The 12,747-nt window shown below is 37.6% G+C and overlaps 1 protein-coding gene across 3 annotated transcripts in view; it reads left to right on the forward strand.

Annotated features, from left to right (window-relative positions):
• The window catches only part of MCPH1 (microcephalin 1), a 275,139-nt gene that overhangs the window by 96,036 nt on the left and 166,356 nt on the right, over window positions 1-12,747 (forward strand). For all 3 annotated transcript variants that reach the window (XM_043557464.1, XM_043557483.1, XM_043557473.1), the window contains 2 exons: window positions 7,775-7,812; window positions 10,106-10,268. In XM_043557464.1, the coding sequence (XP_043413399.1) occupies window positions 7,775-7,812; window positions 10,106-10,268 (201 nt within the window). The remainder of the gene's footprint in view (window positions 1-7,774; window positions 7,813-10,105; window positions 10,269-12,747) is intronic.

Raw genomic sequence — 12,747 nt, forward strand, 5'->3', positions numbered from 1 at the left:
TTTAATAGTAACACTGAGATGCTATTTCTGTTAACAGGCAATGCGTTCTTGCTATCTTTAAGTACATCAATAAATATTGTTAAAGCTTTTCAGTTTCAATTTCTATGAGGTTAAATATCGATAGCCATAATCCACATAAACAAAGGCTCTTTGGGTTCCTCAGTAAATCCCAACAGTATAAAGTATATAAACTATATAATAGTATAAAGGAGTCCAGAGACCATAAAACTTGAAAACCACTGCTTTAAGAGATATAAAATTACTTCTTCTTCTTTTTTTTTTTTTGAAAAACAGACATATGCACGATTGTATTCCTTTGTCAGTATTACTCTTAGTGTAAACTTAACCATTCATATTAATTATATTTTTTAGCTAAAGTAACCAAATTCTATTTCATAGATAACTGGGGAGAATAACTGAGAAATGTCCATCTCACCCAGGCAAGTTAGCAGACCAGCAAGGCATCGATTACACCGTTCTACCGCTGTGTCTCCTTTACACCCTTTTAAAGTTGCAAAAATGAACAAGTTCATTGGCACGACCCAAAGACAGAGCTTCTGTATAACGTAAAAAAATAAGCAAAGATCCATAAAAAATTAGAACTACATATAGTAATCAGTATTTCGGTATTCTCTTATAAATTACTGAGTTCTCCAACAATTTTTAAATTAATATCTGCCCACGGTTTATGTTAACCTAATATTAAAAGATAAACTGAAGCACCTTAAAATTTTTAAGAGGTTATTTGAGCAAAATTTGATTTGAATCAGGCACTGCCAAACTGGAGGTGGTTAGGGGTTCTCCCCTGCCATAAGCTAGGGAAAATACTTATAAAGAAGAGGTGGAATCAAAGCAAGAAAATTATTCCATTGGCTGTAAGTTAAGTGGTTGTCTTATATGGGAAAACTTAGTTGGCTCTTCCGGATTGGTTGTTTTTAGGTTTTGATTTCTTAGCCTTAAGGCATTTATAGGCTCCCATTCTGGTTTGCTTATGTAGGTTACTAGAGCTTTAAAGCCACCTTAGTCTAATGGCCTCCTTGTTTAATTAATTTAACACTAAAGATCCTGGAAATTATCTTCATGATGACATATTACTAAACACGATTAGTATTGATGTAAAAAGCTTGTTAGAATAATGATTTGTCACAAATTTAGTTTTTATAATCTTAAGCATTATATAGGAGTAATCTTATTTTATCTGACCAATAAACCTAAGTCTAGGAAAAATAAACCCAAGTAGAATAAAATGTATGTTTATATTATACTTAACATGGATGATTCAGATAAGACATAACTGTTTTCATTAAGTGAAACTTATTAAACTAATACTAATTTCCAAACATATTAACTGTGTGAATTTGAATTCTTAAAATATTTCAGTTAGTTATAATTTCAGCCACTGGTCAAGCATAAAGACAGAAATACTAAAACCTGTCTAGATTTCAAAGAGCTATTCTCCTTCCTTGTGGGAATGAAAGTCTTAATTGATTTTTAGCTCCAAAATGGGCAAATAAGCAAAGACTGATAAACCCAGTCCTCTATGGTCTCTTACCAAAAAAGAATAAATCTCTGTAATCCATTCATTAATTTATATAGAACACTAAGTAGACCATAAAACGAAATTCCCAAGCATTGCTTCCACCAATGGAGAATAATACATTCCTTAATGAAACAAAACAAAACAAAAGCTAGTAGAGAGGAAAATGGAAATTAGAGAAACAGAGAATCAGCAAAGTTCTGTTGCCACTTGGCATTCAGCTTTGGAAGCCAATAATAAATGTTCCTGGACTAAAAGCTTCCTGTGGAGTATTCTCCGGTGATGAAGATTAGCTACTTCTGTCAGATGAATCTATTAGGCATCTTGGTGGAAAACCTGCATAACTGTTAAAAGATATCTTCTTAAAGGTACATCATAACTTTCTCACTCACAGAAAATGAATATGTGTTAAAGATTTTATTTAACTCATTAGTTAATGATGAGACAGGAAAGTTGTTTTATCCTCTTTGGAGGAGAATCCACAGAGCGGACGTGCTAATGGACCATAAGGAGTGCTGACGTGGCTTTGTTAACAGATCCAAAGTGGCTTTGTCAGGAGTGGGAGAGGGAAGTCAGTTGAGCATCCACTGGAGGGAATTTGCATTTCACAGATAAGAATATTTGCATCACTATCAATTTTCTACAACTAATAGAGTTGTAAAATAGCTCAAAGACCATGAAAGGCATAAGCCCCATAGAAGCAGACAACCCTGAAGGGTGTGTGTGCTGAACAGCTCATAGGTAGGTGTCCCCTAAAGATACCCGGTAATCTTTTGTTCCATTTTAAAGTATTTCACAGGGTTTTTCCTCCAGCCTTGATTCTGCAACTAACTCTTTTTACTTTATCATATATTTCTCCACCCATTAACCATCTTATGTTGTTATTCATCTTTAAAGAAGTTGCAGATACCAATCCATATAGTTATTTAAGGAGCTTCCTTAAAAGCTTTCCTTAAATCAAGGGAATTATATTGGATATATTTCCTAATACCTAATTTATAAGAACAGATAAGTAAATATGCTTAATGATAACATTGCTGCATTTCAGGCCAGAACCATTTGTCACACCAACCTGAACATGTGCTGTCTGTCATGGCACTTGTGATCATTGTACACGAGGGAGAGCTTGTCTCTTGTAGGTTCTGTGGCTGGACTGTGTAAATGAACCTTTCATCCTCTAGATTCCATATCACATATCTACAAGTCAGTTTTTTGTGGGGTTTTTTTGTTTGTTTTGTTTTTGTTGTTGTTGTTTTTTGCCTTCTGTGTATTTTTTTCTCTGCACTTAGACTTTTATTCTGGGGTTTGAGTTTCTTTATATACAACTGTTTTTCTCCCTTGGCTGAGGATGAAAGGTACTATCAGGCTTATGGTTGACTTAACTGTCCAACCTTCCTTCACTCAGACTTAATAGGGGTCATGCCCATGGTTTTCCCTTTTTGAGTGGTATTAATAGAATAGATTAATAGATTATATTCATATATTCATGTGTATGAAGTATGTGTGTACTTACTTCCCATTTTATATTCATCTATTTATAATAAATAGTAAACTAGTATTATTTTGAGTGCTTACTGTCCACTAGTCACTGTTCAAGTTACTGGGGGATTTTAGCCGGGAGATGATTTAAGTAGCTTTCACGGTAATCCATGTGAGATGATGGAATATTTCAAGTGGCGTAGATGTATCCATGTTCTGATACATGTGCACGGTTGAGTTGATGGGATGAATCAATGGATTGGATGTGGGGTGTGAGAAAATAATGATGAGTGAGCGATGATAAAAATGTTCTTAACTTGAGCAGGAGTAGAAATAGCATTAAACCAATGAAGCTATAGAAGGAGTGGGCTTGGGAGAGAAGATCAATAATTTAATCGTTTTCTGCTATTGTGAGAGAAAATATATAAAATTTGCCTTTTTAACCTGTTTAAGTGTACAGTTCAGTGACTGTGTTCAGTGTTGTGCAGTCAACATCACTGTCTATTTCCAAAACATTTTCTTCACTTCAGAATAAAACTCTGAACTCATGAAGCAATAACTTCCCATTCCCTCCCACCCCCTGGCCTCTGGTAACCTCTATTCTGCTTTGTGTCTCGACTAAGTTACCTATTCTAGATATTTTATATAAGTAGAATCATACAGTATTTGTCTTTTATGTCTGACTTTTTTTCAATTAGTGTAATGTTTTCAAGAGTCATGATATAGTATGTATCAGAACTTCAGTACTTTTTATGGCTGAATAATAATTTGCACCGCATGTAACACCAAATTAACTTTATCCATTCATCGATTGTTGAGCACATAGGCTATACCCACCTTTTGGTTGTTGTGTATAATGTTATAATGACAATTCTCACACAAGCATCTGAGTCCATGTTTTCAATTCTTTTTGGTATATACCTAGGAGTAAATTTGTTGATTGTATGGTAATTCTGTGTTTAACTTTTTGGAGAACCACCGAACTGTTTTCCACAATAGTGGCATCACTTTTTGTCAACTTTAGTTATTTTTCATGTTTTGTTTTTTTTTTTAATTGTAGCCAACCTAGTTAGGCAGGAAGGGGTATCTCACTGAAGGGTATCTCATTTTGTTTTGGATTTCCCTAATTAGTGATGTGGAACATCTTTCCATGTACTCATTGTCCATTTGCTTTTCTTCTTTAGAAGAAATGTCTATTCATGTTATTTTCCCATTTTTAAAATGAGTTGTTTGTCCTTTTATTTGCTGAGTTGTAGGAGTTCTTTATATATTCTGGATATTAAACCCTTGTCAGATACAGGATTGGCAGATTTTTTTTCTCCTACCTATGGGTTATATTTTCATTCTCTTAATAGTGTTTTTTGATGCATGAAAGTTTTAAATTTTGATGAAGTCCAATTTATTTTTTTCATTTTGCCTGTGATTTTGGTGTCGTATTTAAGGAACTATTGCCAAATCCAGTGTCATGAAGATTTCCCTTGTTTTCTTCTAAGAGTTTTTTTTTTTATAGCTTTAGCTCTTAAATTTAGGTTTTTTTAATTTTTTTTTTCAACGTTTATTTATTTTTGGGACAGAGAGAGACAGAGCATGAACGGGGGAGGGGCAGAGAGAGAGGGAGACACAGAATTGGAAACAGGCTCCAGGCTCTGAGCCATCAGCCCAGAGCCTGACGCGGGGCTCGAACTCACGGACCGCGAGATCGTGACTTGGCTGAAGTCGGACGCTTAACCGACTGCGCCACCCAGGCACCCCTTAAATTTAGGTTTTTGATCCATTTTGAGTTAATTTTTGTATGTGGTATAAGGTAAAGGTCCAGAGGCACCTGGGTGGCTCAGTTGGTTAAGCGTCTGACTTCAGCTCAGGTCATGATATCATGGTGTGTGGATTCGAGCCCTGCATCGGGTGCTGACAGCTTAGAGCTTAGAGCCTGCTTCAGATTCTGTGTCTCCCTCTCTCTCTCCTCCCTCCCTCACTCATGCTATGTATCACTCTCTCTTAAAAAATAAACATTAAAAATTTTTTAAAAAAATAAGGTGAAGGTCCAACATCATTCTTTTGTATGTGGTCATCTAGTTCTCTCAGCACCGTTTGTTGAAGAGACTGTTCTTTACATATGAATGGTCTTGCCACCTTTGTCAAAAATCACTTGACCTTAATGGCACCTGGTTGAGCATGCAACTTCAGCTCTGGTCATGATCTCATGGTTCATGGGTTCAGACCCCGTGTCAGGCTCTGTGCTGACAGCTCAGAGCCTGGAGCCTGCTTTGAAGTCTGTGTCTCCCTCCCTCTCTCTCTCTCTCTCTCTGCCCCTCCCCTGCTTGCATTTTGTCTCTCTCTCTCTCCCCCCAAAATAAACAAACATTAAAAAAAAATTTTTTTTAAATCATTTGACCTTAGATGTTTAAGTTATTTCTGGACTGTCAATTCTGTATCCATATGTTCTCATGTCAATACCATACAGTTTTGATTACTGTAGTTTTGTAGTAAGTTTTGAAATTGTGAAGTGTTGGACTTCTAGCTTTGTGTTTCTTTTTCCAGATTGTTTGGGCTATTTGGATTTTCTTGGAGTTCCATATAAACTTTGGGATGTTTTTCCATTTTTACAAAGTGTTAAGTCTACTTTAGATAGTCTTGTCATCTTATAATATTAAGTCTTCCTGTGCAGGACTGCAGGATGTCTTTCTGTGTATTTAGGTCTTTTGAAATTTCTTTCATCAATGTTTTTTAAATTTTCACTGTACATTTTTTTGTGTCTCTTTTATTAACTTTATTCCCAAGTATTTTATTCTTTTGGATGCTATTATCAATGAAATTGTTTCTTAATTTCCTTTTCTTTGTGTTCATTATCCATATATAAAAATAAAACTGATTTTTGCACACTGATTTTTTTATAGTACATCTTTGCTGGATTCATTTATGAGTTCTCACAGTTTTTCTGGGTTCTTTAGAGCTTTCCTCATATAAGATTATCTCATTTATGAATAGAAATAGCTTTATTTCTTTTCTGATTTGGATGTCTTTTATTTTATTTCATTTTTGTTGCCTAATTGCCTGGCTGGAACGATACCTTAGTTTTGGACATGTTAAATCTGAGATCCTTGTTGGACCTCCAGATGAACTTCCTTCCCATGTAGGCGGTAGAATATTTGAGTCTGGGCATCAGGGAATAGTTCTGTGCTAGAGATACAGTATTGGGAACCGCCAGCATGCAGCCAATGTAAAACCCTGAGGCTGTACGAAAGATCGCCTGGAGAATGAGTACAGGTAAAGAAGGGCAAAGCCATGGAGAGGAAGCCTCACATTGTAGAAATCAGGAGGATTTCCTTTTCCCTTCCCCTTCGTTCCTTGGGATACTTCCCCCCACAGATGACACTCTCCTGGCATCGCTTGGATGGTTCTACAGAAGAAAGTAGATGCCGTGGAAGGGCGCTTCTTGGATTTTATTTGGTGCTGGTCACATCACTACGCCTGCATAGTTTTCATTCAAGGATAGCACTGAAGATCGTGATTAGGTTTCAGCCAGAATCTCCCTTGGTGATCAGAGACACCCACAGAGAGGCTTCTGAGTCTCCAGACTCAGCCCACAAAGTTGTGCTACAGTGGTTCCCTTTGTATCCCAAACAGATGAGAGTTACAATAGACTATTCTTCAAGGGTAACTGAAAAGAGATTGCAGTCATCTCTGAGTTAGCACGTCTGCCACATCTCTGAGTTCTCCATCGAGTATCTTTGTGATCCGGGTTATCTCTTCATTCTCCTTCCTCCACCTTCCCCAGATATACCCACACAGTACAGGCCCCTTTGACTCCATGGTGTGTGTCCACACGGGGTCCTCTGAATGCCTCTGGTTCTTTCTCCTCGTTTATTCGCCTGGTCCCTCAAGACACAGTACGTGTACAATGGTTAGTTCATGGTTGCAATACATAGTGGGTTGCGTTTGAAATACATCAGTTACAAAAATGTATAAATAATGTGAGTTCATTTTTGTTTTTTTTGAAAAATTATATATACACACCCTCCCACGGAAAGAACATTTGGCAGAATATATACCCAATTATTAAACAATAGTCATTTTTCTCACTGGTGGAATTACTGGGGAATTTATGTTTCTATTGATATTGATATGTTTCTATTGATTTCCAAAGTGTTGAATATGTATATATTTTGCTGTCAGCATGCTTTTCTTATGTAAATAAAAAAAGTATTTAAAAACTCATTAAAAAAAAAAACTACACTTCCAGTTAATAGCAGATGCTGACCCATAAATAAGCGATGCCTTTTTATCTGAGCTTCTCTGTGCAAGAGGTTAAAGCATTTGATTGACCAGCGCAACAGGAACATAAGTGTTATTGTGTGTGCACCACCTAGGCAAGGAAAAATGGCTCTTCGGCCTGTAAAAAATGCCTTTCTTACTCTCGCCCTCCTTGCACGTCTATAAACAGGATGGCATCTTTGGTGGTCTGCCAGCTAACTAGTAGAATGGACTTCTGGAGGGAAGCCTTTTTCCCCCTCTCCTTTTCTACCTCATGCCCTGGATTATTTTGGATTGATTTGGGGATAAGTAACTGACTTTCTATCTCTTGTGCTGTTTTTTTTTTTTTTTCCAGGAATATAAAGTTTTTTTCTTTTGTTATATGCTTAAATGTTTATTTTTAAGTGATGTAACTTTTCAAAAAATGTATTAAAGTTAATTTCTGTGGGAAAAAATGTTTTTTACATTTCTGACTATTTTTTGTTCCTTCTCTTTTGAAATCTCTAGCCAACAAGAACATTAGTCATGACAAGCATGCCATCTGAGTAAGTACTCCTTGTTTTGATAACTTTCTACTCAATGTAAAATTTTGGATTTTTCTTTCGTATTCTGTGATGCTGTGCTTGTAACACAGCTCGTAGCGTTGCACTATGTTGCTTTTACTCTATATAATTGATATTGGCATAAGAAGAACCCTGGAAATAAGAGACTATGAACAGTTTAGCAGTGAAGACTTTTGGAGTTGTTTAGATAGCATTAAGAGGTATTACAGTATTTTGCTTTTCTTCTTGCTTGCTTCATATCTACGGGCTCTGTGTATCCACGACTTTTACCCCATGAAAGTTCAGTAAATGGAGCATCGCTCGCTGACTCCCTCACAGTTCTTAAAGAAACACTTTAGTGGGAAGCTCTCTACCACTATATTAAAGCCGCTATCTGCACATTTTGTGAAAAGAGTTAAGAGCTTGTTGGCACGCTCTTATCGTCTTCCTTAAACATGTAACACAATATATAGCACATCCAACAAAAATATAGCACCATATTCTTTGTAGCAGATTTTTGAATTCCTGTCTAAAGGGGAAAACCATAGGTTTTGTTTTGTTTTGTTTTGTTTATCAGTCATAGGTTTTAAGGTTTGAAGACATTCATCAAAATATTGGGACATTTCAATGAAAAGTTGCCTGCAAAAAAGTGCATGCTTGCAATACTTTCTGTTGCAGGGTCCTTTTCCTACCCATGGCATGTGAAATTAAAAGGACTGATTGTTCAAACACCGTACATTAGCTACTGGAAAAAGAGCACAGTCAACAATGTTGGCTAATCTCTTATGAAGTATACTGAACATTCTACATAGTCTAATACGGGAGTGAAAATTGAGAATGGTAGGTGTAGTATTTTTAAAAGTCTGTAGTTTTGCTCCCAGGATAAAACATACTAGTAAATAATCATTTTCTCAAAGTTTTGAAAATGAAAGTTTTCATTCAGGCCATATTCTCTTTTTTACTCCCCCCCACCCCCCCACATATACTTCGGTGTGAAGCTAAGAGCAAAACCTAGACGTTCTGATACCACACTGATTAGCCATGTCTCGAAGAGACACTTGTTGTTGATTAACACATCCAGCAAAGAGCTGGCAGCTACCAGACTCGGAATAAGGAAAATCATCAATATGCAGAAATGTTGGGTTCTGGGGAGCATATCATTTAGACCGTTTCACTTCTTTATTGCTTTTGTTTTCTTTGTCCCAGTAAGCACAGATTCTCTGGTTGAAGTGGTGATAGGGCCTGGGCCTTGACCCATTCATGTTTTTTGCCCTAGGGATCTCTGAGAATTTAAACTGTGCTACGGTTCAGCCCTTTCATTTCACATGTAAAGAAATGGGTCTTGCGCGTTGACATCCTCGAGATGACTAGAGAGAAACTCAGAGGCACCTTGGAGTAGACAGGGTGCTGTTAGAGGCGGTCTGTGCAAGCATGTACAACAGCAGCCTCTTTTCCTTCATAACAATTTTTGGAGACGAGAGAAATTTATCTCTTAACTCACTGTGTACGTCATAGTGTGGCTCAGAATGCCCTTCGTGTCCTTTGTATTTCACTGGGGATTTCCAAAACTTGCTGGGAGGGATAGGGGAGTGCAATGTGTCACAAGCAAAGGCTTTAGAAAGGTGGTCATAAAGGAAAGACAGGGAGAATGGTGAGCAGTTTGGTGAGGAAATTAGAGGGGAAGAATATGTATTTTTCTAAAGGTGCTTGAGGCACTCGTGGAATGACAGACCAGAAGACAAACAATGATGGGCTCTGAAACAATAAGGAGACTCTGCCAAATTTGCCCTAAGATTTGATCTGATAATGTAATAGCAAGGGCCCTTTTCTCCCTCATACTTAGAAGAAAAAAACAACAACTGTATGTGTGCATTCAGACAAATGTTAAATATCGAATAAAATCAGCAGGTGATACGTTCGGTCCTGACCGTGCGTGGATTGGTTCACATCTGTCCGAGAAGGACGTGTGGTGTGGTAGGAAAAGCAGAGGCTGGTTTGTGGTGCCGTCAGCTTCCCTGGCGTTGGGCGCGGGTGTGGGTGGGAGCCACTTCTACCTTGGGGCCGTTTTCTCAGCTATTCAAATAGATAGTTGTAGTTGAGAGCTGAAGTTTTTGAATTTCCCCAAATGTTAAGTCATTGACCGTAAAGAAATTAACACAGGAGTTCCATGGCCGAGATCAGTGTAGAATTTTAGCTTTCTAGTTCTTAGAAATTACGATTCAGTTTTACCACCTTATTGTTCATATGTAGGAAACTTAGCCATTTTGTTGGTTTTTTTTTCCCCCCTGTTTAACAGAACACAGAACATCGTCATCCAGGTTGTGAACACATTGAAGGGCTTTTCACTTGCCCAGGAAGTGTGTGAAACTACTACCCATGTGCTCGCCGGCAAGCCTCTGCGCACTCTGAATGTGCTGCTGGGAATTGCCCGTGGCTGCTGGGTTCTCTCTTATGAGTGGGTAAGCATTTGTGTGAGCAAATGTTGGACGTACATATGTTACAACAGAAGGTGTTTTGATAGACGCAATCTCCCCAAGACGGTGACACTAGATCACTAGATTTGCACTTGGCTAATTTGCACACTTTCCTATGAGCAGTAGACACCGTGTTCCTGTTGTGTCCTTGAACCCCCCCCTCTCCCTTTGGGTCTCCACCTTCAGCCACTGCTGATTGCCCGGCAGCAGGCGTGTGGACCGAGAGCAGAAGAGTGGCCGTCCAGATACAGACCTCAGCCACTGGCAGAAATAAGATTAGAACAGGCTTGGAATGAAAACACAAAATGCGTGTTCTCACAGTCAAATGAACTTTCTTCTGTGTTTGACCAAGAAATAATGTGACCTATGTTAGTGATGGTTTAAAAAGCCAAAAGAATTCAGTGATTGTTTTTACAGATGGATTTACTTAGGATGAAACATGTTCATTTAATCCCATTTGGATATGTTTTATCTTATGCATATCTATCTGTAACATTACTTGCCCTTATTTCTGTGCATTGAAGGTAGATTGTTTTTTTAATCATTGTTTTCTTTATTCATAGAAATTGAGATTGTTACTCTTTCTATTTTTACTTTGGTCCTCAACCTATGGTCACTCCAAAGCACTGACGTCTGATGAGAGTACAGTCATTTGTGACTTGTGTTACTACTATATTGCTTCTGCTACATATCCCCCCTCCTTCCTCTTCCCCCTCACAATGTATTATATTAATTCTGTGTTAATTTAAACCGGTAGAATTATAATACACAAACAAGCTACAGATGGATTTTTAAGAACGGCTCTGGTCTTTTTCCGGGGTCATGACTTAACCCTGCAGCTTTCTGGTCCAAGACGTTTGTGACATTAGCACTTAAAGTCATGAAGTGGAAAAATTTGAAATTCTATCCCCCCAACACAAAAGTACGATTTTCATTGGTGACAGTTGGTGACTACCATATTTCATTATGTGTTTGTACTGATCCACATTTATTTGTAAGAAATATCATTTATAACTCCAGCTTCCATGAATGAATACCCTGCCTTCTTTTCGTCAATTCACAATGTTTCTGTATCTTTATCAGTTAGCTCTTCCTTCCCTCGTGTCTCAGAGGAAAAAATGTTCTTTATCATTTATGAGGATATACATCTGTGCCTGATTCTGTACCCGACCTATTCTTCTGGGACTCTGAGCAGAGAAGTCAGACATGAGAATCAGCATTTACTGTTGCCATGCGTAAAGACCAACTCCCTAGCTGCCTCCATGTTTATGCTCAATGTACTGCCAATATTCTCCCCCTAATAATACATAGAAACAGAGCCAGATGCAAATTTAACATATGGTTACTATATGTGGGATTAACCACTACACGTTAGAAAGGCAGGGAGTCGAGGGGTGCCTGGGTGGCGCAGTCGGTTAAGCGTCCGACTTCAGCTCAGGTCACGATCTCGCGGTCTGTGAGTTCGAGCCCCGCGTCAGGCTCTGGGCTGACTGCTCAGAGCCTGGAGCCTCTTTCCAATTCTGTGTCTCCCTCTCTCTCTGCCCCTCCCCCGTTCATGCTCTGTCTCTCTCTGTCTCAAAAATGAATAAAATGTTAAAAAAAATTAAAAAAAAAAAAAAAAAAGAAAGGCAGGGAGTCGAATGTGTTATTTGGTGAACTTCCAGTGCTCCGGCAGAACTGGGCCACTTGGTCACATGAGTGAATGAATGAAGTACAAGTGCAATCAGGTAAGAAAATCAAATAAAATACATTTAGATTAGAGTGGAAGAAATGGCACTGTGTTTGTTCGTAGACACCATGATTGTCCATGTAGACAATCCCAAGAAATCTACAAAAAAACTCCTAGAACATATTACCAGGATACAAAGATGTAATTGTACAGCGTCAACATTGAAATACTCAAGTGTAATCTAACATAAAAATATCTGCAGGGTCTGTATGCTGAAAACTATAAAACACGGGTTTAAAACAATCTATGAACTAACAAAGGGAGAGACATACTATGTTCATGGATTGGAAGACTCAGTGTAGTTAAAATGTCGTTCTTCCCCAAAACAGTTTACAGATTCAACACATTCCCAATAAAATCTCAGAATAATTCTTTGAAAATAGAGACAAATTGATTATTTATGTATACACATGTATAGTTTAGAATCAGGATAAAAATCTTCATGACCCAGATTTAGGTGGAAAGTTCTCAGATGCAACATGAGAAGCATGATGTGTAAAAGGAAAAGTGATAAATGACACTTCATCAAATGTAAAAATTTATACTCTGTGAAGAACATTATAAGGAACCCAATATAAAACATTTCCATGTATCACCTGGTAAAAGACTTAATCAAAACTCTATAAAGAACTCTCAAATCTCAAAAATAAGAAACAACCCAAACAAAAAAATAGCCAAAGGCATTTTCAAAACAAATCTTTTATGTATTTATTTTGAAAGAGAGTGTGCACAAGT

Source organism: Prionailurus bengalensis, chromosome B1, assembly GCF_016509475.1.
Source record: "Prionailurus bengalensis isolate Pbe53 chromosome B1, Fcat_Pben_1.1_paternal_pri, whole genome shotgun sequence".
In the NCBI taxonomy this organism is placed as follows: domain Eukaryota; kingdom Metazoa; phylum Chordata; class Mammalia; order Carnivora; family Felidae; genus Prionailurus; species Prionailurus bengalensis.